This window comes from Salmo trutta, chromosome 39, assembly GCF_901001165.1.
Source record: "Salmo trutta chromosome 39, fSalTru1.1, whole genome shotgun sequence".
Lineage (NCBI taxonomy): Eukaryota > Metazoa > Chordata > Actinopteri > Salmoniformes > Salmonidae > Salmo > Salmo trutta.
In genome coordinates, this window is record NC_042995.1 from 3,610,661 (window position 1) to 3,635,756 (window position 25,096).

Here is a 25,096-nt window from a genome sequence, read left to right on the forward strand (position 1 = left end):
TAGGATGCAAGTAAGCATAACTGGTCACACTGGGCTATTAGGTAGATGAGTCCAATAGAACTAATAGCACAGAGCTCTTCAGTCACTGGGCTACTAAGTAGATGAGTCCAATACAATTGTGTAACACACGGCTCTTCAGTCAAAAACATATTCCTCTCAACATTGACAGGAAGTGCCTCCTCTGAGTAATGAGAAGGAGCCATGTCTTTAGAGTTGAGGATAAGGGAAGTATAGGCCAGGCTGAGAGAGGCATGTGTGTCTGTCTTGTGGAGGAACACTAAGCCACTTCCTGTATGCTAAGGCGAGGAGCCGCCAGCGAGTCGAAGCATCACTCAGCCTCAAGCAGCTGCTGTAGGAGGACAACACCACCCCAACACAGAGAGAGACAGGAGAACGAGAGGTTGCCCACAAAACCCAGCTTTGGAGGGCCATCATCCCCCAAGGCCCAGGAAGACAGAAGAGAGGACAGCAGAGAGGAGTGTGGGACGGTTTCTAAGAGAAGGGCCTCGACCGCACCCATCCAGAGAGGAGCGATGGACCCTCGGAAGTGGACAGGAGGCCTGCTGGTCCTGTCTACTGCACTACCCTATGTCGGTAAGACCCCTCCAAACCCTGTTTCTCTTTGCACCTGGGCTCATCCCTGACCCCTGTCAATCGGTGCTCAGCCATCCGACGCCTCCAACAACCTGGTATCATCAAAGAGCTGGTGTAACTCTGCAGTATTTAGCTGAAAGTCTAGTTTACTCATTATAGACCACTATACAGCTGTACAGGCACACACTCAAATGGAGTCGTACTACCTATGATGCCTGCATGGTACTTTGAATCCTGGCTGGGTAAAACACAGCTCACTCACGGTGGTGTCCTCCGTTGCTCAACAAGAGTCAGCCATCTTTGATGAAGCAGGAAAAGACAAACGAGGGAGAGCAAAACACAGCACTGAAGTCATATAGAGGGTTTAATAAACACAGGAGTTCCAGATTCTCACACGGGTGTTTAGAACCAGGGCATATTGTTAGAGGAAATAATAACTTGACCTGTATTTAACTTCTTGGCCCTGAATGAAGGGACTTTTTTGCACCACATTTACTACTCTCTCCATCATGTCAATGCCCTCACGTTGGTTTGGATTGGCTTTCAAATGTTACGTTACTGTGAAGTGTGTGTGATCTGTATTGTACACAAGTGAACAGACGGACAGAGACCCGGCTCTGACTTTGAGTTGGGTTTTGATCATGTGGAGAATAGAGGTGTCTGTCTCCTTCCACTCTGATTGTTGTGTTTTCTCATCAAAGGGGACAGATTTATTTTTTTTTTTTTTAAACACGCCAATTTAAAACATCTACCTAGATTTGTTAATTCCAGTAAAATTATCATATTCTTGTTTCCTGTTCCAACAGTCATTCTCAAACCCTCACTGTCAGTGTAAGTTACGGTATTGTTGTTATATTGTTATATTTAAGCAATAAGGCCCGAAGAGGGTGTAGTGTATGGCCAACATACCATGACTTAAGTGTTGTTCGTATGCGCAACGAGGAGTGCCTGGATAAAGCCCTTATCCGTGGTATATTGGCCATCTACCACAAACCCCTGAGGTACCTTATTGTTGGTATAAACTGGTTACACATGTAATTAGAACAGTCAAAATAAATGTTTTGTCATACCCATGGTATACGGTCTGATATACCACGGCTGTCAGCCAATCCGTATTCAGGGCTCGAACCACCCAGTTTATAATAAGTATGTGGTGCGTTACTCTGAATCAATAATATTATTATATTGAAATTGGGGATAGTCTATCTGGACAAATACTGTTTTCATTGTGAGTAGCTATATACCTTGTCATTATCACTTAGCTCCGTGCCATAATGTAATGTTCTACCAGAAAGGGTAATGTAATCCTAGAACACAACCAGTGAAATAAAGGTTATGGTAAGGTTTAGAAAAGGAGGAGAGATAGCATCATGATTTTACTTTTTCAACTTTATTTTTCTTCTCAAAGACAGAGAATGAGGGGTCGCTTGAAGAATATCTAATGTAGAAACATATTTTGGATTGGTTCACGCTAACAACTAAATTGCTAATGATTACTTCATTTAAAATATATATTTCATAATTCTAACGTTCTGATTTTGCAGAGTCAGTGTCGGCGACGTAGGCTAGTCTACAGTATGTGTAACTGATCGTGTGAGCGCACGGGCCCCGTTGTCAACCAATTGGTATTGATTAGAGATCCCGCTTTAGCTGCTGCCATTAGCTACTCTTCCTGGGGTCCAAACACATTAAGGCACTTACATTACACATAAAACAAAAGATAACAGTACATCATATATCATTATTACACCACTACATATCTACAATACAAAATATATAATATTACAATGTACGTGTGTGTGTAGAGTGTGTGTGTGTGTAGAGTGTGTGAATGACAGTCAATGGCCAACTCTTTATTTAGATAAGCAATTTAAAATGCTGGGAAAGTTATGGTTACTGTTCTATGTGTTTAAATAATGGTGGGTTCTTTTGGACAGTATAAAAGTGTCCTATTCGGACGGTAAAGATGTATAGATTGTGATATACTGCCTAACTGGACAAGTCCTCTTACACGCTTATCAGAGAAAGTGTCAGTGTTGTTAATAGCGTCTCCACTTTGCACTTTATGATTTGCTCATTGTGTTTGCATTAGAGAAACTATCAATGTATATCAACTTCTCCATTTAATTTTCAGTTAGCGGTTCGCTCCTTTCTGCCAGTTGGCTGTGTCATTTTGGGGAAGCTTTGTTTTTGTACCCATCATCGAACACGAAGTGTCTGGTGTGAGATACATTACTGTAACCATGGCAGGGTTGGGGTTCTCTCTCACTCATATCCCACTGTGACAGAGAACTATGTAGGAGGGCCTTCTGTTTCCGCTCTGAACAACACTAGAGTTTGAAAGTTGATACTACCAGTTACACTATTAACTAATTAAATCCCAATGACAAAGGCAGGTCCATACAATCTGAAATTACATGTAGTGATATTTATTTCATCACAGTGAGCAACTTTTGGGGTTTAAGATGCAGTTTATGTAAAATTACTAATGTGTTGATTTGCAGAATTTTTATTTAAAAAATGCAATAGTCTATTCAAAATGTTTTAATGCAATTCATCCAGCTAAATTGCACCCTTAATTTTGGCCTGCGTGTTAAACTAAACTATGCTGTCATTGCTCAACAGGCTCTAAACTGATCAACATTCTCTGAAAAATAAAAAAACAACATTTTTTTACTACTCAAATCATCTGATTATGCAATTGAAACATAAACAGTCTGTCTTCAGAGGCTAAAGCTGAATGGAAATGTATTCACGTCTTCAGACAAAGTTTTCCGTGGGTGAAATCACATCACTCAATGACGGTACATCAAAGTTGCTGAGTGTCACTTTTTAAACAAGGATTTTAACACACCTACTTGTTTCTCTCTTTCCAACAAACTTCTACCGAGAAATGACAGATGTTGATGTCGCCATACTGCAAAATAATCTATCAAAACAAAGATTTCAGTCAGTTTCCTTTTAGGAGACCAGTAGATAGATGGTATGTTCCATTAACACGGTCACAGGCAGTACAAGACACTAAAGTTAGCAATAAAAGACCTCAGCAGCAAACTCTTTAACAACAATTAAAAAGCTTGTAACCTTTGACCTTTACATTCAAATTGTCGCCGTTTACCTGTGGCCACTGCACTGGTCAGGCCTGAGATGGACTAGACTGAGGCTACTATTCAATCAAACACACAATACTAGTTTTAGGGGTGTGCTATTTCAAAATGAACTCTCCCCTTGCTGTAATAATCAATGTTGGATTCACATACTCAGTAAAAAACAGGCTAGGTTCCCACACAATGTAGCCAAATTCCAATATTTCTGTTTAAAATATATTTTTTATTGCAAATTCACATACATTCACACACTCAAAATTGTGCAATATATTATACAACTGGACTCTGTAGCGTTCTCAGGGTTTGAGACACGAACTCTGACCGCAATGCAGAGAGAGAGAGCGCGAGAGAGAGAGAGATGTTCTTGTAGCGATGCAGCTGTTTCTTAAAAATAGTTATTAGGAAACAATCTGCAGAGCTCATCATGTCAGGTCTGATACACCCGCCCCCCACCACCTCTATCCATGCCCCCCAGCCTCTCACTGACAGCTTCACACTCAAAGCTTCCTGTTTCAGATAATATCACTTCACGATAATCTAGCGATCTAGGACTTGACCGTAATCCTACCTCACGGTTCATGGTGCTGGGGTTAATCACATTCCATTTAATTTCCTGTCAGTAGGCCTCTTACAGGACAGGTGGTTTCTCCATAGCCCCGTAATTCAGTTTGGAGTGTGGGTGTAGTTGACCTTAACTTATTAACGTGCACAACATGTAATCAGGGTTAACCTTCACTAGAACTTGTTCACATGTAAATGTGTTGCACAATGGAAGTATTGCACAATATGGTGCTATTAAGCATCACATTTGAGTATGAAGTGATGAAGAACACAGATCTATTTTTTTATTTACATCAAATGATGAACTATCTGGAGCAAGTACTTTGAAGTGGAGACAGTATTGCTGTTCCTGCCACATGTGTTTGGCCCTTTCTGCAGAGGCCCCTGAGGAGGCTTTAACCACACTAGGGGTTACCTGTGGTGGGAAGGGAGAGTCTGTGTCTGTGAGGCGACCACAGCCACAATCATGGCAGTGCTAGTGGAAACTTCTCCCTCCTAAGTCAAAAAACTAAAAGTTATTGAAAGCAAATCAATTGTTTACTGAATGACCTCATTTAGTATGTTTTGTTTTGTAGTATGTACACATTTAAAAGGTGCTACAAACACAGAACAAAGACTGTTCATTTAGTCAATCACTCACTCAATGTCCAATTCCGCTCAGTAAACTGTAGGCCATCTGTCGTTTAAACATCAGAATCATCTTTTATTCCTACACATGCCCAGAATATGACTTGGTGCTGCTAGCAATTAACAATGTAGTGAGAGAAACAGAATTTACACACACGGCTCCATTCAATCAGGTCCACTTTAGCCAACATCCGCATAGCAGTTGTTTCGGCTGTGTCAGACGTAGAACTGCGTTAGAATCTCTCAAATCCACAAGCAGCTCCTGGCATTATACCTAAAGCGGACATTGCCATTGGCTGCACGGAGTTGCATGAACAGAAATCCCATGCAGCCTTGTTTCTAAGTCAGAACAGTGGAATGTGAGATGTGATCTACACCTCCATTATGATGATAGAAACTTATTGGTTTAATGGTTTTCAATGTGAACGTCATTATTTCTATACAGCCTACACTTTCTCCTTCTGAACCTCTAACGCGAGTGGGACAGTGTGGCTTGTTTGTTGTTTTAAGGGTCAGGGTGCAACTTTATGCTTCTGATTCCACACTTTCAAAAGCTCTGCCTCCGTCACACTTTCAAAAGCTCTGCCTCCGTCCCACTTTCAATAGCTCTGCCTCGTCACACTTTCAATAGCTCTGCCTCCGTCACACTTTCAAAAGCTCTGCCTCCGTCACACTTTCAATAGCTCTGCCTCCGTCACACTTTCAATAGCTCTGCCTCCGTCACACTTTCAAAAGCTCTGCCTCCGTCACACTTTCAATAGCTCTGCCTCCGTCCCACTTTCAATAGCTCTGCCTCCGTCACACTTTCAAAAGCTCTGCCTCCGTCACACTTTCAAAAGCTCTGCCTCCGTCACACTTTCAATAGCTCTGCCTCGTCACACTTTCAATAGCTCTGCCTCGTCCCACTTTCAAAAGCTCTGCCTCCGTCACACTTTCAAAAGCTCTGCCTCGTCACACTTTCAAAAGCTCTGCCTCCGTCACACTTTCAAAAGCTCTGCCTCCGTCCCACTTTCAAAAGCTCTGCCTCCGTCCCACTTTCAATAGCTCTGCCTCGTCACACTTTCAAAAGCTCTGCCTCCGTCCCACTTTCAATAGCTCTGCCTCCGTCCCACTTTCAATAGCTCTGCCTCCGTCCCACTTTCAATAGCTCTGCCTCCGTCACACTTTCAAAAGCTCTGCCTCCGTCACACTTTCAAAAGCTCTGCCTCCGTCACACTTTCAACAGCTCTGCCTCCGTCACACTTTCAACAGCTCTGCCTCCGTCACACTTTCAACAGCTCTGCCTCCGTCACACTTTCAACAGCTCTGCCTCCGTCACACTTTCAACAGCTCTGCCTCCGTCACACTTTCAACAGCTCTGCCTCCGTCACACTTTCAACAGCTCTGCCTCCGTCCCACTTTCAACAGCTCTGCCTCCGTCCCACTTTCAATAGCTCTGCCTCCGTCCCACTTTCAACAGCTCTGCCTCCGTCCCACTTTCAACAGCTCTGCCTCCGTCCCACTTTCAACAGCTCTGCCTCCGTCACACTTTCAATAGCTCTGCCTCCGTCACACTTTCTGAGGATAAACAACAGAACAGACAAAGGGTCAGGGAGGATGAAGGAAATGCATTTAAATGGAAATAACTTTGACGTTGTGATGCTGTAGTCTGTGACAGAGCAGACCTCAATGAAACAATTCACAAATTACCATACAATCTAGCTGTGTTCTATAGCTGTTGCCATAGGTTTTATTATTTGCACAATTAATTAAATAAATTATTTGGATTCTGAAAGGCAAGGAAAACAAGCAGAATGTTCAATTCTGAACTCAATCATCAAGCTGCAAACATTTTGAATTGAGTATATCTTTTAGTCTCCTTGGATAAACGCATTCACCAAGTGACTACATTATTACTTGATTAGACTAAGAAAGCATTTCCTGTTGTAGTGCTTTGATGAGGCCCCTCTTACAAGGTCCTAACAGGGTCGTCTTCATTAGCGCACATCTTAGCAAAACATTTTGCAACAGGAAACGAAAACAAATGTTTATTATTGGACAATTTCAGGTGGTCCCTCCCTGTTTGTCTGTTTTCTTCCGTCCAGATACCTAATGAATACAACCCAGCACCAGTCTGCTACTGGAGCCCTGACCCTGTCTTCTATGAGTCACATGCTGTGTTCTGACATGGCTTTTAGTGCAGGTGACATGAGGCGAAGGACCATTTTCTTTAGGCTGGTTGAACAACCCTGGTGGTACAGTGTTGCTAATGTAGACCACATATCCTCCCTCTTTCCTTCACTGACTGGCACATATAGACTACTGCACAGCCTCCTCTCTCATTCACTGACTGGCACATATAGACTACTACATATCCTCCCTCTCTCCTTCACTGACTGGCACATATAGACTACTGCATATCCGCCCTCTCCTTCACTGACTGACACATATAGACTACTACATGTCCTCCCTATCTCCTTCACTGACTGGCACATATAGACTACTGCATATCCTCCCTCTCTCCTTCACTGACTGGCACATATAGACTACTGCATATAATCCCTCTCTCATTCACTGACTGGCACATGTAGACTACTGCACAGCCTCCTCTCTCATTCACTGACTGGCACATATAGACTACTGCACAGCCTCTTTCATTCACTGCAGGTGCAAGCGGACAGCAGATTGCAGTAGAAAACATGCATCTCCACATCTACAAATACATGTGTTATTACTAAACAGCAAGGGCTCTGTGCATGTAGACAGTTACCTGGAGGTCACATGATCATCCAGACACACAGATCAGGAAATAAAGGAGAATTGTGAACTTCTCTGTATATGGAAGCACACACACACACCTCTGTATTCACCATGCTGAAGGTCTCCTCCTATTTTCCCTCTGAAAGGGAGAGAACAGATGGAGCAGCACCACATACAGGTAAACTCAGTTCAAGGCTAGGTGTTCGGTATACTCAGTGTATACTGTATATACTTCTTAAGAGCTGAAACACTGTGGTCAGGCCTTAGGATGGCTGAGACACTGAAACACTGGTCACTGAAACACCTGACCACAGTGTTTCAGTCATCCTAAGGCCTGACCACAGTGTTTCAGTGTCTCAGCCATCCTAAGGCCTGACCACAGTGTCTCAGCCATCCTAAGGCCTGACCACAGTGTTTCAGCCATCCTAAGGCCTGACCAGTGTTTCAGCCATCCTAAGGCCTGACCACAGTGTTTCAGCCATCCTAAGGCCTGACCACAGTGTTTCAGCCATCCTAAGGCCTGACCACAGTGTTTCAGTGTCTCAGCCATCCTACATTTACATTTTAGTCATTTAGCAGACGCTCTTATCCAGAGCGACTTACAGTAGTGAATGCATACATTTCATACATTTTTCTCCACACTGGTCCCCCGTGCGAATCGAACCCACAACCCTGGTGTTGCAAACACCATGCTCTACCAACTGAGCCACATGGGATCCTAAGGCCTGACCACAGTGTTTCAGTGTCTCAGCCGTCCTAAGGCCTGACCACAGTGTTTCAGTGTCTCAGCCAACCTAAGGCCTGACCACAGTGTTTCATCGGCTTCTGTAATCCTGACTGCATCCTTATCGTCAGTCTCTCTCTTGAAGGGAGGCCAAACTGTTTCTAGATCAGATATGTCTTAGTGGAAATGACAGATAAGGAGGGGGGAGAGTGTATTTTGCAGTCCATGGACCGATATCTATCGTTTGGATGTGGCTGATTTGGTCTCTAAGCTTTAGTCAGTCCTGGTACAAAGTAAGTTGGAAATAGGTCTTTGCTGATTCCATATAAGTAACAGAAACACACACCTGGGGCTCACATAGGCAGTTATACCACCTCAGACTCAGAACGTGTTGCAGCTGAGGAAACCACTGAGCTAGATACAGCTCTACTCACCCCCACCACAAAAAGGCTTTGAGTCACAGCAACCACACGGAGCCTGACTGTCATATGACTGTCTTCCTGAGACGCACAGAGAGAGAGAGAAGTGAAAAAGTTAAGAAACTGTTTCTGTTCAGTACATGAGAAAGAGTATGTGTGTGAAAGTGAGTGCACATAGACACATACTCACTCGCGCACACACACACCTACTTCCATTCACCTTCCTGACATATTCTTTCTACCAGTGAGGGGTGGGTTTTACCGGGGGTGTTTGGTGTGTGTGTGTGTGTGTTCTCATTAATGTCAACCTCTCCCCTGCAGAGGCGATGACCCCACTGTACGACCCTAAACTCTGCTACATTCTGGACGGCTTCCTCCTGCTCTACGGTCTCGTCATCACTGGACTGTTGCTCAGAGAGAAAGTGAGTCCAAGTTTACACACCACTATATGGGTAGACGTAGATAAACCTCTGATTGGATATACAGGTACCAGTTTTATTAGGACCAGTTATTGTCTCAACATATTTGGCTGATCTCTCTGTCTTGTAGTGCTTCAAGGGCAAGATATTGGAGGATGATGATATCTACACTGTGAGTAGTCGTGTGTGTGTGTGTGTGTGTGTGTGTGTGTGTGTGTGTGTGTGTGTGTGTGTAGGGGGGGGGTGTGTTGATGATCCTGGAACACTGTCCCTGTGTTTTCTAGGATCTGAAACCTACGGACGGGGGCGGTTATGGGCGAATAAACAGGGATCCAGAGAGTGCTGCAACGGCACGCGATGTAAGTCTGTGTGGATCTATATCTCGTGTAGAAGAATGAGATTCGTATTTCCCCAATCATGCATCAAAAGCCTGATTCTGTGTACCTTCTTATATTATTCACAGAATCGCAGGAATAATGACGACACTTACACGGTAAGTGCATTACCCAACATACAGTATCATTTCATGTTAGTTTAAATATTATAATAGATATGGATATGTTTCTCCTAACTCAGTGTTTCCCTCCGCAGTCCCTTAAAAAACCAACCGACGACACGTACAGGGAGATCGCTGTGAAGGACAAGCAGCGCCGCAGGAACAAGAACGACCAGGTGTACCAGGTGTGTAGATGAAGTTTATTTGTCGGATGCACAGGATACACATGGCTCACACAGTCCAACAAAACACTTGCACGTTCCCTATTGACCACGCCCCACCGCTGAAACCAACCAATTAACAAGGCCCGAATACACAAACATAACAGCCCTTGTTTCACTGTTAGTTTCTCTCTGAGGGGACAGTGGTAGGGAAGTAGATGAGAGGGAAGTGTGCAGTGAGAGGTTTGGAACCAAGTGGATGAGGCAAGGGTTTAGTGAGAGATTTGGGATCAATCCTAGTTGACGGTGTCCCCCCCTCCATCTCTATCAGGGTTTGAGTGCCGCCACCAAGGATACCTATGACTCTCTCCAGATGCAGCCTCTCCCTCCGCCTCGCTAACAGAAACATCATGGAGGATCACGCCTCGTCCAGCGGTCTCTCCTGTTTACCTTTCTATCTGCAGCGAGTATACTGCTACAGTGTTGTTGTATGCAACAGTTCCATATCCCTCTTCTCAAATCATTTTAAATTGGTGAAGAGTTAGTTATTTACCCACCAACATCTAATAATCACTGATATCTAGAACAGTCCTTGTTGTGTAAAAAGTATGTTTGCAGTTGTGTTACTCCCTTTTTATCTTTCAGGCTTTTGTTGGAAAATCTGGAGACTTTTGCGCCAGTGACAATTTCATAACTGTCTTAATATATGAACTTGATCATATTTTATCACTATTTTATGACTTTAGCTCTAGTCTCTTCTCCCCATACACACCCAGTCTGTAACCTTTGACCTTAACTCATTCTACCGACCCTACTGACCCTTCCTCATTGGCTACTGCTTCTCTAGTTTATACCTGGAGTAATGTAATTAAAGAATAAATATGTAGGTTGTTATTTTGCATACAGTGTACAGTGTAATTGTGTTCCCTTTCCCCTCATGTTTATAATAAATAATGTGCCTCAGCACTATAATAAAGCCATCTCATTACAAAGATCTGATTATCAGGTTTGTCCTTTACCACTGAGTCTTCTTCTGCAAAGGAGAGACACAATGGCAACAATGTTACTACTTTTAATGATGTTTATAACAAAGTTACAGTAAGAGATTTTTCATATACATTTGTAAGTAAAAAAAACGTCACCCCCCCAATACAGCAGACAAACAGGTCGACAAGATGGGACATAGTTAAACGACTACAGTCTCCCTACGTTGTTCTTGTTCCTGTGACAACAGTGTGGCGTGATAGTAGTTGATATAGCAGTAGTAAGCTAGTATACTGTTGAGTGGGTGTGTTCATCATCTATGTAGTCTGCCAAGTAGTGACATCACACCTTGCACTGCCACAACCATTGGGTGTCACCACCTAGTGTTAGTGTGACAACTGCTACCTCACTAAACGAGACAGGAGGAAGTAGGGACCAGATTTGGAGTGGTGTACAGAACGATTACAAAAAACTGTAATCCGTTACATTATCAAACATATTGTAATCAGATTAGATACTTTTGAAAAACTAGATTACTTCTTGGTTTACAAAAATGTTACATTGACACCTTTGTTTTATCAATTACATTAAATTCAGCATTGAAAATCATTTTATTTCCCCTGAGCGAGTCTGATCACAAGTCAGAGACCACTATGACACAACAAATGTGTTTGATGGATCATTTTTGTCTTCTAATGCCTCTTAAGGGGAAAGTAATCTAAAAGTAATCCGATTACGTTACTGAGTCATCTAAAAGTTAGTTAACTGTTTACAATTTCAGATAACGGATTACATTTAGAAAGTAACCTACCCAACTCTGTGTGGGTGTTTAGAAAAAGATATGCAGGCCTACACGTTTTCTTTGTTTTGTTAAAAAAAAGTATTAAATCCCGATACACAGGCAGTGAATCGAGGCACTGAATCCTAAAACATACAAAAATACCTTACATTTGACCATCTACCAACAGTAAGATCATTCTGTATTGACATCCATACTGAATGAGAAAAAAAACTCGCTCTTTTCAAAAAACATTTTCTGCTTGACGATATCTTCCCTGAAATGTACCATAATATACATTGCGCTTTGGATGCCAGTGCTTGGTTCTGTATCAGTCTACTACAGTATAAATACGCTGTAGGGACGGGAGTAGAAAGAGAAGCGTGGAGAGTGGGAAAGACCGTCAGAGGCCGGGATTCAATCCGGTCCCAGGTTATAAAGAAAGGTATTACGTATTTTAAAGGCAATGTACCCTGCTTTTGCAGAGGTCCCATTCACAATAAATGCTGCATATGTTCAGCTCAATCAGAAATTGCCTTTAAAAGCCGCAACACTTATAACCCTGCGATCGGATTGAATCCCAGCCAGAGTATTCTTTGGTATTTGTGTAGATGAAACATTTAACAGGATTTTTGCTTTGGAATACAGCTGGAGGAAAAGATCTGCCCTCTACTTGACGTAGAAACAAAACAAACAAATGTTAAGGGGTGGGCCACATCGGGATTTAAAAAATTTAGCGGAGGGCCGCACTTTTTTGGGGACCGATTTGTTCGGCAACAGCAATTTGTGGGCCAGAAAAAGGGCAGTTATTTTAAAACGTAAAAGGTCCATTATAATTTAAATACTTTCTAGTTTTTTTTCCTCTGACCGTATGTTGCCGACCCCTGCATTACTTGGTGTACAAATTAAACTAAGATGATGGGTAAGAGATGTGATGACTAACTGCACAACATTCTGGTAAAGCGACTACAAAGGACAGCAGCACCACTGATCTAAGTGTGTGTGTGTGTGTGTGTGTGTGTGTGTGGTAGAGCGTTATGTCTTTGGTTTCTTTTGAGATGCAGCCTCCTGGTGTTGAATAGGCCCAACAGTCCCAGATGAACCCAGCACTAGACAGCCTGTCCCTCCCCAAGACTGGAACCACCAGTTAGGATGTCAGTAAAGCTTTGCAAACAGGTTGTTTTTTAACCTGCATTAACATACAAGTAGTAGTCTGGAGATACCATATATCCCATCCATTAAGGCCACAAAATAAAACATTTTCTCCCTTGTGATGTAAACATAAAGGCATGAAAAGTACAAATTAGTGTGAAAACTTCTGGCTTTACATTTTTTTGATAAAACAGCACACACAAAAGTAAAAAACAAGTACAGCTTGAGTACATTTCCTTAGTTACAAGAGGACCATAATAGAAACAAGCATTTGGACTTCGTGTTTATATCCTCAACAGTTTGGTATGGGTATCTGTTGCCAGGTCAAAAAAATGCCATGGATTTTAAATTGGCAAATCAAATCATTAAACTGCAAATCAACAGACAAAAAGGCCAGAAATGGATCAGTCCACACCCTGTGGTTTACTTTGGTCCAGAGTCACACAAACATTTCTATCCTAAAGAGGATGTTAAAGAATGCACTACATTCAAATTACAGGAACCTACTAGTTCAGATAGAAAACAGGAATATTTAATGTATATATATTACTTGCATGTGAATATCGAGCGCTAGACGTAAAGTAAAAATGGCCCTCGGATATATATTTCAAAAACTTCTCAATATAGCAGAGCAAACCCACAACAAAAAGACTCAAGTAAGCAGAGATACAACTACATTTCCCATAAGGCTTTGCAGGAAACCCCCAGAACAAACAAACACCACCAAGAGACCTACCCATCAAACCAGCTACAAAATGAAAACGCTAATGCTTTGGTATGTAGGATCAGACAAGAATAAACTACAATTTCCGTGAATATATTACATAATAATAGCAGTAGTACTGGACACTGCAGTTACAGTGCATGTGGAGTCAGCTCATGTTGTGTATCAAGATATGATTCTCTGCTATAGTCACCGTTTCAAATGTACAGCAAAGCTACAACAAAAAAAACAGGTAAACATTTCTACATTCTTAGAATTTATGATTTCAGTTTTGCTTGACTATATATATTGTTTTCTTGCTGCTGAGGTATTTCAATATATTATGTTATGAGCCAGTACTGATTGCAGTACCCGGGGCTCTAGTGGCAGCATATTTGGTCTTACGAGAAAGAATAAGCTCAGAGAAGGCCAGACCTGGACAATCTCCTTTAACTTGTACATGCAGTGACTTACTGGGAAATGGCTATCCTGAGTATTACTTCAAGATCATTACTCTTGTAAATACCTTCTTGAACTCATGTAATCCAAGGCAGAGACTCAGTATGCGCCATGCAACCCCACTATACTACTGACACCTTACCCTGCCTTCTCCAGACGCTCTTTTTGGTATCCTGCCTCTGTCTTCTATAGACCTCGGCGTAAGCGAGGAGAATATCAGAGAGAAACATCTTTGTTAGTCTTTGGAAAGTCCCCTTCAAAATATTGCATTAATCTCTCCCACTCTGGAGAGGTCCATTAGATAAATCCCTATGCTACATTACACTAGTGTGATGATAATATAGAGCTAAGTCTAGTACACTAATATTTTTGGGTTGGATAAAGGACATTCCAAGTTCTCTTGAAGTGCGCTGTTTTTAACTCTTCCTAGAGACTGCAGTAAAGCTCTTCCATAGCAAGTCTACATCCAGGCTCTCTCACGCTCTAGTGATTATTTAAAGACTTGAAACTATGTTGAAAAACATGTTAAAGCAACAAAACTTTTAATAAAAGTTTTGAAAAATGTACAAACGGCAAATATCAGAGAGCACACAACTAACCGCAAAGAACATTTTAGGTAACATGAAAAACACGCAGAGAGAAATCTAATCTTTAGTTGTAAATCTGACGTCAACGATCAAGGCCTGCACAACACGCCCTCAATTAAAACTTAAAATTAGAGAACCTAACACACAGATCATCATGAAGTCTCTCTAGAAAGTTAAACCGTGTCAGTTTCATTCAATACTCAGCAAAATTAAATCAAATGCACATTTTTGGTTTTAGAAGCAGTTCTGAGGAAAAAGAGATTCTATTGCCAAATCTCAATCAATCTTTGAAAGGACCGTTAGGACCCCTTGTGGCAGACACGGGGAGGAAAACATCTTAACAACAACTTTTTGGTGGTAGCAAAAAGAACAAAGATTAAATAACGACCACTGAAGAGGAAGAAATGGTGAGCGACCCGCCCCGCGAGTTCATTCATTGGGCCTTAGAGGCTCTGACGATGGTGTTGACTGGTGTGGTTGCCGTGGTGATAGTATTGGTGCCAGCGGTGAGTTGCAGGCTGAGGGCACTGGCAGGGATGAAGCTGACAGGGTTACTACCCAATAAGGACAGGCTCTGGGGGTTCAGGAAGAGGGGCGTGTTCACCATGCTGGGGGCGGAGCCAGGCATGCTGGTGTTGGCAAATAGCAGGTTCCCGTTCCCGTCCAGGGTGGTGATGGGGAAGGACCCGCTGGAGGCCAGAGCTGCGAGGAAGGAGGAGGAGGGAAGGTTAGACTAGCATAGTGACTGGGGATCATTTCTCCCTGATAAGACAAGAGAAAGCAAAGGTTCCACATCCCTTCTTGTAATCAAAACAACCCTATTTCAGAGCTCTAGTGACTTTTAAACAAGCCAGAAAGGAACACATTAAATGTATATTTAAGTATGTATATAAAGGTGCATAGTAGCGGGGTGTACTTGCCACTCAACACACCTTGGATGGTGGCGAGCGCTCCTCCAAAACCTGCAGTGGTTAGGTTCAGTAAGGCCCCCCTGGAGGAGTAATCAGTCACTTATGTGATAATGGACAATACATATTTTTCACTTAGATACTGAGTGGACACAGCACTTTGTGTCTGTGTGAGCCTCACCCTGTGTTGAACTGCGATGAGGGCATGAGACTCGGGCTGATTCCCGCCGCTGCAGCCGCCATTGCAGCCAGACCGCCGCCGTTGCTGTAGAGCATCTGCCCCGCCTGCGTCATGGTAACGGCTGGCTGTGACATGGTTGTCACGGAGGAGGAGGGTGTGAGGGACATAGAGGGGACTGTAGGGGTGCTGGAGATGACGGATGCTGTGTTGCCGGTGGCTGACGCTAGGGTCCTGTCTAGAACACAGGATGGTCAACATTACACCATATAAATAATATACTATCAACATCAAATAAATAACTACAGGACAAAAGACAGGACTGCATCACCTTCAACGATGAGGGGAAAAAACTATCAATAGTTAGTCGGATATTATTTTTGACGGCATATCGTATCGTTTTGACAATATATTTTTTTGCGCTAGTTTTCTGTACCAGCACTATTTTTCCTTCATAGCTTCAAATCAAATTTTGTTTGTCACATACACGTGTTTAGCAGATGTAGCGAAATGCTTGTTCTCCATCTTCTTTTAAAATAGGAAGCCAATTTGTTTTCAGCACGTTTATTTCACTGACTGATCAAAACCAGTTTTCTCATGGCTCTCCCTCATCCCTCCGCTGCAGACATATGGTGAGTAATATGTTTGGAACATCGAAATCGCAATAAAAATCATAGTATCAAATCGCAATACATATAGAAGAATCGGCACCCAAGTATGGTGATGTGGTATCGTGAGGTCCCTGGCAATTCCCATGATCTTAGTCTGGATAAACTAATGTGGAACTGCTACTACCCATCAGTGTTGGGATTAGTTACTTGAAAAAGTAACGGTTTATATTACTTTCATGAAAAATATCTCAAAAGCTCAGTTTGACTGTGGGAGAGAGGAAGGCAGGCCGCTCGCTCTACTTACTACCTCAGCTTTGATCACTAATTTCCTTTCATCCGTGGCGCTGCCTTCCTGTGTCAGTCTACAAGTGCTGCGAGATATATATATATATATATATATATATATATATATGGGCTGCTTAATTAGCCATATATAATGTAAACCAAACATCAGCTATCAGTTGTGGTTATAGCCTGCATGTATATGGACCCATAGAGATGCACAGAGGACACACTTTCCACTAGACGGTGAATCCCTCTTTGGGCTTTGCCATCACAGAAACTATCAATGGCAAAGATCAGACGAGTACACCCCAGACTAGAAAAATATACACGTACCTGTGAGGCTGAAGCTGGTGACAGGCAGAGAGGGGGTGACGGTCACAGTGGTCTGGGGTACAGTGTTCACCAGGCTGGCAGTAGTAGGGGACGAGAAGATGGACTTCTGGAAAGCTGAGCTGCTGGGAGGATTGATCCTCTTCTCCTTCTGCCGGCGGTTACAGAACCACACCCGGATCACCTCCTTCTCCATGTTCAGCTGGTCTGCTATCAGGGAGATCTCGTCTGACGACGGCTTCTGGTTTTGCTGCAAGGGGACAAAGAGCACCAGACTCAGTGAGAGAAAGTAGACACCAAGAGCTGGCAGTGTTCTGTAGACACCCCGGCTACTTCTAAATGCACGGCGTACAGTCAAACATCCCTTATTTGGGTCGAGCTCTTCTAAAAGGCATCTAAATCTCGTCTGAACAGGTACAATCTTCTTTGTTAGAACCAGGTCTCACCTGGAGGAAGCTCTTCTCCAGGGCCACGCGGATATTGGTGTCGATGCTGGTCCTCTTCTTGCGGCGCCGGCTATTGAGGTCAGACGCCAGGCTGGGTGACCCGTGACCAGAGCCCAGGGGACTGAGGCTGGGGCTGGACTCTGAGCTCACATTCTCTGCAGCCAGGGGGACAAGGAGAGTGGGTCAGAAAACACAGAGGGAGAAAAATTCTCAGATACACTATCCAAATATAAAAATGTACATAATGACAGAATTTAAAAAATAAAAACAATTAAAACACACACACACACACACACACACCTTCCTTATGAGGACCTACCTGCGTCGTTGAGCCACTTCTCCAGCAGCGGTTTCAGCTTGCACATGTTCTTGAAGCTCAGGTTGAGTGCTTCAAAGCGGGAGATGGTGGTCTGGCTGAAGTCATTACCATACAGCTTCCCCATGGCCAGCCCCACGTCACCCTGGAGGGAGAAGAGAGGGGGAGAAGACGCAGGCAAAGTAAGACTGACATCAATCAGGTTGGTAGTATATAGGGTGAGTTCCCTTCCTTAAAAATGTAGTTTGAAGCACTGAGTATTTAGGAAAAAAAGCTCAAGTACAATATAAATGCAATCCATGGAACTCTTTCATATCTTGTTTCTATGGTAAAATAATGAGGGGGGGGAAAAATCAGTTTTGGATTAAATAATTTATCACAAACACAAAAAATAAAATCCAATCTATTATGAGCGTATTACAGCGGAAGCCAGTCCTGAGTCCCTGGGCCATACCTGTGTGAAGCCCAGTCTGATCCTCCTCTGTTTGAAGGCCTTGGAGAAAATCTCCAGCTCTTCCAGATCACTGGCGTCCTCCAGAGTGGGCGTGCCCAGACCCTTAGGGGGCGGGGTCTGGCTGTGGATGAGGAGCTGGCCGGGGGTGGCAGTTATGGTCCGCGTGGGAGCGGCCGCCTGCGCGCGATAGGAGAGAAAGATAGAGGGAGGAAGATAAGAGATGTGCATGGTCCGTGTTCCTGTCCTGAAACAACCCACAGCCACTAACAATTCGGCTACTGTGAAAAAGTGTGTGTTTCCCCTAACCTGTGGAGCCATTGTGATAGTTGGAGTCTGTAGGAGGTTGGCTTGGCTCTGAGGTAGTTGAGTGAGAAGATTTTGGGCTTGCAGGAGATCTGTCAAATGAGAGACGGTTTAGTGAAAGGTCCTGAAACATGAAACTACTTCAGTGCTGGTGTATAGCTTACTATGATACTGAAACATACTGGGCTGTCCCTGTGGAGTCTGGGAGATGAAGAACTGAGGCTGAAGCTGGGTGGCCATGGAATGACCTGGCTGGACCAACACAAACTGCTGCAGGCCCTGCTGCTGGAGCTGAGAGGGGGAGAGAGAGAGAGGAGCCAGTGTTAGACAAGTATGAGTCACTGTGTGTGAGTGAGTATATAACACTATAGTAGATCTCTTACAGGAGTGATGTGTATAGGCTGGGACAGTGGGAGTTGGGTGGTGATGGGGGTGGCTGCGGAGGCAGAGATGGCGGCCCCCGTGGTGCTGCTGTTCTGGGTCTGGCTGGCGGAGTGCTGCTGAACGGCTGCTGCAAGGAGCTGGGCCTGAGCCTGCTGGAGAAACAGCTGCTGCTGCGCTGGAGACAAGGTCAACTACACAAACAAACACACACACAGAGAGACACAGAGAGACACAGAGAGAGACAGAGAGAGACAGAGAGAGGAGTGAGGGAGAGGGCGTGTGAGTAAGAGAGATAAAAGGGGGTGTGTATCAGAGATTTAATCTGTGGCTTAAACCCTACTACTTTTAAATTGTAAAAAGCCAGTGCAACCTATGGGGATATGACTGCAGAGAGAGAGAGAGAGAGAGGAGGTGGGAGTATTATAATCAAAGACTGGTTATGAGGCACATGTAAATTGGCATACATTTGCATATCCACCCCCACCTGTTTCTAAGCGACGGTTGGAGTGGGCTAATTAGCATGCAGCGCGCTGGTTTTTTGTTTCAGCGAGAGGAGGCATGCCAGGCAGCAGGTTGCTGTACTTCCATTTTAACGGCTAGTTCCAAGCTGGCGGGCTAAAATAGCGGGCTAAAGGCGTCACCATGGCAACGCTGGACGCAATGAATGGACCCCTGAGTATTTTATTTTACCTTCATTTAACTAGGCAAGTCAGTTAAGAACAAATTCTTATTTTCAATGACAGCCTAGGAACAGTGGGTTAACTGCCTTGTTCAGGGGTAGAACAACAGATTTTTACCTTGTCAGCTTTGGGATTCAAACTTGCAACCTTTCGGTTACTAGTCCAACACTCTAACCACTAGGCTACCCTGTAGTCCTGAACTGTAGCCAAGGGGACGGGATCTTATCCGTCTTGCCTTGGTGTTAGCATCATGTTGGCTATGGAGCTAACTGACTATTGGCTTGTAGAGTATTAGAGACTAAAAGTATGCAAATGAGCATTTCTGGCTTTTGTAAAAATAATAATAATAAGAAGAAGAATATGGGTAATGCGTGGGAGTGTGTGTGTTACCTGTTGCAGCAGAGCCTGTGACTGTGCATTGGTGAGGGACATGACAGTCTGCTTCTGAGAGTCCCGGCCATTGGTCAGCACGCCTAGAGAGACGGAAGGTCAGTCAGAACAACACAGTCAAAATCCTCCAACATCTTCGCATTGGACTAAATATACAGACTCAAAGTTGTTACTACTCTGTTACCACAGTACAGTACCGAGGACAACACCATCGAACCGCAAGTCAGTTCAGGACTACATTTTCTGTGATGGAAATGAAACAGGCCATAATATATAAAGATGGCCAAGCTCATTCCAAGAAACACATATTCCATTACATACTAAAGGCACTAGCTGTAATCAAAAAAAGGCTGTAGGAACTCACCTTTGACTATGTCCCCGTTCTCCATGTTGCTTTTACTGGATACTGACAGGTTGATTATCGAGTCTGAAACAGAGAGGAAAAATAGAAGCTTAGCTTACCAGACGGCTCGGAAACAGCACATGACAATTCAATTTATGCCTTCAGAAAACAAAAGAAAATGGCAAATTCAATGGATCAACAAGTGTAGAATTCCACAAACCATCACAGGTGTTCTGGAATAGTCTATTGTCATGACACACGGCACAGTACCCATACTACTAGCATACCAATTGAATAGCACTGTATCCAAACCCAAAACATTGCTTCATTCAAGTGGTATGTTAGTGTGGATATTGGAACAGATCTCTCACACTGCTCTGCTCACCGGCTATTGCAGAGTCCAGTCTGTGGCATCACCAGCGTGCCATCCAGGCCAGCTGGCACTGACCCCGCTCAGTTGGGCTCACTGACCAGGAGCAATCAGAACCCAGAAGACTGGCACAGCCAGATGTGTTAAACAGAACCCAACAGGAGGAGATCCGTCTAGTGTTCTCTCTCGCTGACTGTAACAACACCGCCTCTCTCACTGTAACAACTAGCTGCTCGGCACACCGCCTCTCTCACTGTAACAACTAGATGCTCGGCACACCGCCTCTCTCACTGTAACAACTAGCTGCTCGGCACACCGCCTCTCTCACTGTAACAACTAGCTGCTCGGCACACCGCCTCTCTCACTGTAACAACTAGATGCTCCGCACACCGCCTCTCTCACTGTAACAACTAGCTGCTCCGCACACCGCCTCTCTCACTGTAACAACTAGCTGCTCGGCACACCGCCTCTCTCACTGTAACAACTAGCTGCTCGGCACACCGCCTCTCTCACTGTAACAACTAGCTGATCGGCACACCGCCTCTCTCACTGTAACAACTAGCTGCTCGGCACACCGCCTCTCTCACTGTAACAACTAGCTGCTCGGCACACCGCCTCTCTCACTGTAACAACTAGATGCTCGGCACACCGCCTCTCTCACTGTAACAACTAGATGCTCGGCACACCGCCTCTCTCACTGTAACAACTAGCTGCTCGGCACACCGCCTCTCTCACTGTAACAACTAGCTGCTCGGCACACCGCCTCTCTCACTGTAACAACTAGCTGCTCGGCACACCGCCTCTCTCACTGTAACAACTAGCTGCTCGGCACACCGCCTCTCTCACTGTAACAACTAGCTGCTCGGCACACCGCCTCTCTCACTGTAACAACTAGCTGCTCCGCACACCGCCTCTCTCACTGTAACAACTAGCTGCTCCGCACACCGCCTCTCTCACTGTAACAACTAGCTGCTCGGCACACCGCCTCTCTCACTGTAACAACTAGCTGCTCGGCACACCGCCTCTCTCACTGTAACAACTGGCTGCTCGGCACACCGCCTCTCTCACTGTAACAACTGGCTGCTCGGCACACCGCCTCTCTCACTGTAACAACTGGCTGCTCGGCACACCGCCTCTCTCACTGTAACAACTGGCTGCTCGGCACACCGCCTCTCTCACTGTAACAACTAGCTGCTCGGCACACCGCCTCTCTCACTGTAACAACTAGCTGCTCGGCACACCGCCTCTCTCACTGTAACAACTAGCTGCTCGGCACACCGCCTCTCTCACTGTAACAACTAGCTGCTCGGCACACCGCCTCTCTCACTGTAACAACTAGCTGCTCGGCACACCGCCTCTCTCACTGTAACAACTAGATGCTCGGCACACCGCCTCTCTCACTGTAACAACTAGCTGCTCGGCACACCGCCTTTCTCACTGTAACAACTAGCTGATCGGCACACCGCCTCTCTCACTGTAACAACTAGCTGATCGGCACACCGCCTCTCTCACTGTAACAACTAGCTGCTCCACACACCGCCTCTCTCACTGTAACAAATCAACAAGAGTGTGGCAAACAGTCCTCCTGTCTTTTTCTCCTCATTTTCCTCTCTCGCTCTCTCCCTCCCTGTGGAATGGAACAGAAACAGAGTGGAGCTGGCAGCGTAGCGCCCATAACGAAGCAGCGTAATCAGTATTCAGCTGATTAGAGCCGTATGCAAATTCAGCCCCCCGTTTCTCATTAAGCCAAGGCGCCCACTTTGAAGTTGCGGCGAGCAATTCATTTCACACAGCGCTCCGAAAGCTTTCTGCATAATTCAAAAAATCTTTATAAATATTGATCAGCTAATTTGCATATTAATTGGATATCTTTTAAGGAGTACGTGGCATGTGCCAAATAAGTTCACTCTTGTGCGCACTCTCTCCCTCGCAACTCTTATAATGTGAGGGCGAGGGGGATAAATTACTTCCAAGCTGTAGGCCCCACTTTGCCATTTGATAGCAAACTGATAGTAAACGTTGTTTCCAAATCCAAGACATGAAGGCGTGAGCGAGTGTATGACTACTCAAACCCTTATCATGGCCTTCTCTTCAATGGCAAATCTCCAAAACAAAACATATATGACATTGAATGTGTATGAGACTGATGGCTGTAAGCCTACATTGAAAATGTTGGAGCTTCAGCAGACAGTTGTGGATAAGAGCCTTGAGTTCCATAAACCTAATTGGCACACAATGCATTATGCAAATCATTCAATTAATAGAATTTCAGATTAGCAATGAATTATGCTTTCATGTTATTGAAAGCCCAAATGCATAATGCAAAGTAGATAAGGAAGATAGAGTGCACAGGAGAGAGGGGGCAGAGAGAGGAGATGGCAGAGAAAATGAAAATTCAGCATATTCAAATAACAGACATCCAAAATATGCAAAACATTGATCATATTCTATCAAATTGGAGCTGAAAAACACTGCATACGATTCCTCCTGACCATTGGAGGCCCTGACACTCAGGGCTTTACGACACTCCGTAACATTCTATCAGAAGTCGTTTACCTCCAGGTAGACAAATACAGGACTAGACGGTAGTAAAAGGAAAAATGGGAAAGGAATAGGCTAAGTGAAAAATGTGATTGTTTTGGAAGAGACTGATGGGTAGCCTATATGATGAGTAGTCTACATGAGATCCACAGAAGACCTTGTTCTTACATCAACCTCTAGTACACCGTGGGGTGGCTCGGGAGGGGTCTCTTACTCAACTGTGTCACATTTACTCTTCATAAAAACACAGGCTGAGCTAGTACTAGGACAACTCAAAGTTATTCCACTGGCATGCCTGTAGGCCTAGCGGGGAAGACACAAACGATGACAAACTTGGCCATTTCAATTTCAGTCTGCTTTCACTAGCAAACAGAACAAACCAGTTGGGAACAGTAGCCCTCTTTGCCCAAAAAGTATTCAACCTGATAGCTAGTCTGTGACCTCGGCCTGGAACTTGGTACAGGTACTTACTTGCCTGTAACCAGAGTTACAAACGTGGTGGCAAACTCCACTCCAAGCTGTTAAACATTTTATCAAAACGTTTTAGTTCAAATGTCGAAGAGAAGTTAGGAGAACTACGCTATAAGGATGTCAACGTTTCCATGGATTTTCATAGTTTTTCGTTGGTGCGATCTCATTGATACAGTACCCAAAACGTTGACTGTGTTCATTGCTACAATCAAGTTACTGTAGTCAAATAGTAATGAAAATAAGTGATCTCCTCCTAGCGGTAAACCCCTCCTCCCAACTGCATTGCAAATAATAGATTTACTGAATTAATGCAATTGTTGTATCAAGTCCTCGCTAGATTCTTTAAAATTAATTCTAAGCATACCTCTGAGATAAATTAATATGCAAAATGTAGCGAGCTGCTAGTTAGCACGAAGTAACACTAGCTATTTGCTAGCTAGTGTCCATGCAAGCGAAGCTAGCTCGTTAACTATTGCCTTTTTTTCTGTAGCTATGTTCCATTACAAATAAAAAAGTGAAATAGCTAGAGCAAAAAACTCAACAGCGTTGCCGATTACAGATAAAATATGTTAAATTGCTGTGACTTTTGGGTATGAATATGGAACGCGCACCACACAAAGGAGGGAACGTCTTCTCCTCGAACGACAACAACAATCCTGGCTAGTTTTTTTTCCTCCTACACGCGCCGGGTAAGATTGTAAACTGGACCAACCATATGGTGCTGGTCTTTTCGTTTATTTATCACGAAGTCAAGCCTAATAAGATATAATCTGCAAATGAATATGTAAAATGTAGTAATGATTACCTGGTCCTGAACTTTCATATTGGCTCATTACTCCTCCGTCCGCCATATTGAATATTTAAAACAAATGCGTTCAGTCAACTATAGAAGCCCTCCCACCCGTCACTATCTGACCATGCTAGAACCGACGGAAGTAGGCCTACAGCGCTTCAAAAACCTCAAACACGATTTTAAACACTTATACCCGACCAACCCTAACATAATCCTACAATTAATTTTAGAACAGATATCGGCTGTTCTAGCTCAGTTCTGCATATACTTTTTTTTACTTTTGCCCATCTATCATGTTCATCTAGTCACTAGCCTAACACTCACCTGGCATCAAAAGAGACAATAACATCACTACAAATAAACCATGGCAGAGAGTAGTAATGACATGTTTTTCTTTCGCAAAGTGGAACAGTAGCATTGACTATGTTATTTGCGCGCGTGTATGTCTTCTGGCTTGAACTGTGCGAGTGCATACAGTACATGCCCATACTTGTAGGGCTAGACAGATGCTCAATAGGATATTGACTGCCTTGTCAAAGTGTGTCTTGCGGTAGTCTTCTACCCATAATATAACAAGAAGATAGTATGTATGGGGTAAAATATTGTGATAAAAAGCACCCAGTTCAGTAGTGATGAATATGTTGAGTTCCCCCTTACAATGTAAAGTGCTATGCGATTTGGTTCATGCTTATCCTAATTCCTTCTATTCTGTCTTCTATTCTTCTACTCTGTGTCATGTTTCCCATAAAGATGTGATCAACTAGAATCCAGGTGTCCTTAGGC

General features: G+C 43.9%; 2 protein-coding genes across 7 annotated transcripts; one reads left to right on the plus strand and one right to left on the minus strand.

The window, feature by feature from the left end:
- Positions 1–254: 254 nt before the first annotated feature.
- On the plus strand, positions 255–10,827 carry LOC115179451 (T-cell surface glycoprotein CD3 zeta chain). The gene is made up of 7 exons (XM_029740999.1): positions 255–594; positions 9,093–9,193; positions 9,321–9,362; positions 9,475–9,549; positions 9,654–9,683; positions 9,782–9,871; positions 10,179–10,827. The coding sequence occupies exons 1-7, from the start codon at positions 294–296 to the stop codon at positions 10,245–10,247; spliced, it is 708 nt and encodes a 235-aa protein (XP_029596859.1). The 5' UTR covers positions 255–293; the 3' UTR covers positions 10,248–10,827.
- Positions 10,828–10,904: 77 nt separating this feature from the next.
- On the minus strand, positions 10,905–24,744 carry LOC115179450 (POU domain, class 2, transcription factor 1). Of its 6 annotated transcripts, none has more exons than XM_029740995.1 (13): positions 24,638–24,744; positions 20,160–20,222; positions 19,796–19,878; positions 18,725–18,916; positions 18,524–18,632; positions 18,345–18,433; positions 18,039–18,215; positions 17,588–17,729; positions 17,269–17,423; positions 16,826–17,072; positions 15,600–15,834; positions 15,431–15,501; positions 10,905–15,212 (listed from the first exon to the last, which is right to left on the minus strand). In XM_029740995.1, the coding sequence occupies exons 1-13, from the start codon at positions 24,729–24,731 to the stop codon at positions 14,944–14,946; spliced, it is 1,926 nt and encodes a 641-aa protein (XP_029596855.1). In that variant the 5' UTR covers positions 24,732–24,744; the 3' UTR covers positions 10,905–14,943. The 6 variants fall into 6 exon arrangements, with proteins under 6 accessions (XP_029596855.1, XP_029596853.1, XP_029596858.1 ...); XM_029740993.1 differs by having other exon boundaries at positions 18,506–18,632; XM_029740998.1 differs by having other exon boundaries at positions 15,443–15,501; positions 24,638–24,743.
- Between the last annotated feature and the right edge of the window lie 352 nt (positions 24,745–25,096).

Bases quoted from the DNA above. Each gene is read 5' to 3' on its own strand.
- LOC115179450 (XM_029740993.1), bottom strand. From the start codon at position 24,731: ATGCTACTGTTCCACTTTGCGAAAGAAAAACATGTCATTACTACTCTC. The intron at 18,633-18,724 runs GTAAGAGATCTA...TCCCCCTCTCAG, and splicing joins AGCCTATACACATCACTCCT to CTCCAGCAGCAGGGCCTGCA. The intron at 15,835-16,825 runs GTACGTGTATAT...CCTGTGTTCTAG, and splicing joins CACCAGCTTCAGCCTCACAG to ACAGGACCCTAGCGTCAGCC.
- LOC115179451 (XM_029740999.1), top strand. From the start codon at position 294: ATGCTAAGGCGAGGAGCCGCCAGCGAGTCGAAGCATCACTCAGCCTCA. The intron at 595-9,092 runs GTAAGACCCCTC...TCTCCCCTGCAG, and splicing joins TACTGCACTACCCTATGTCG to AGGCGATGACCCCACTGTAC. The intron at 9,684-9,781 runs GTAAGTGCATTA...TTCCCTCCGCAG, and splicing joins ATAATGACGACACTTACACG to TCCCTTAAAAAACCAACCGA.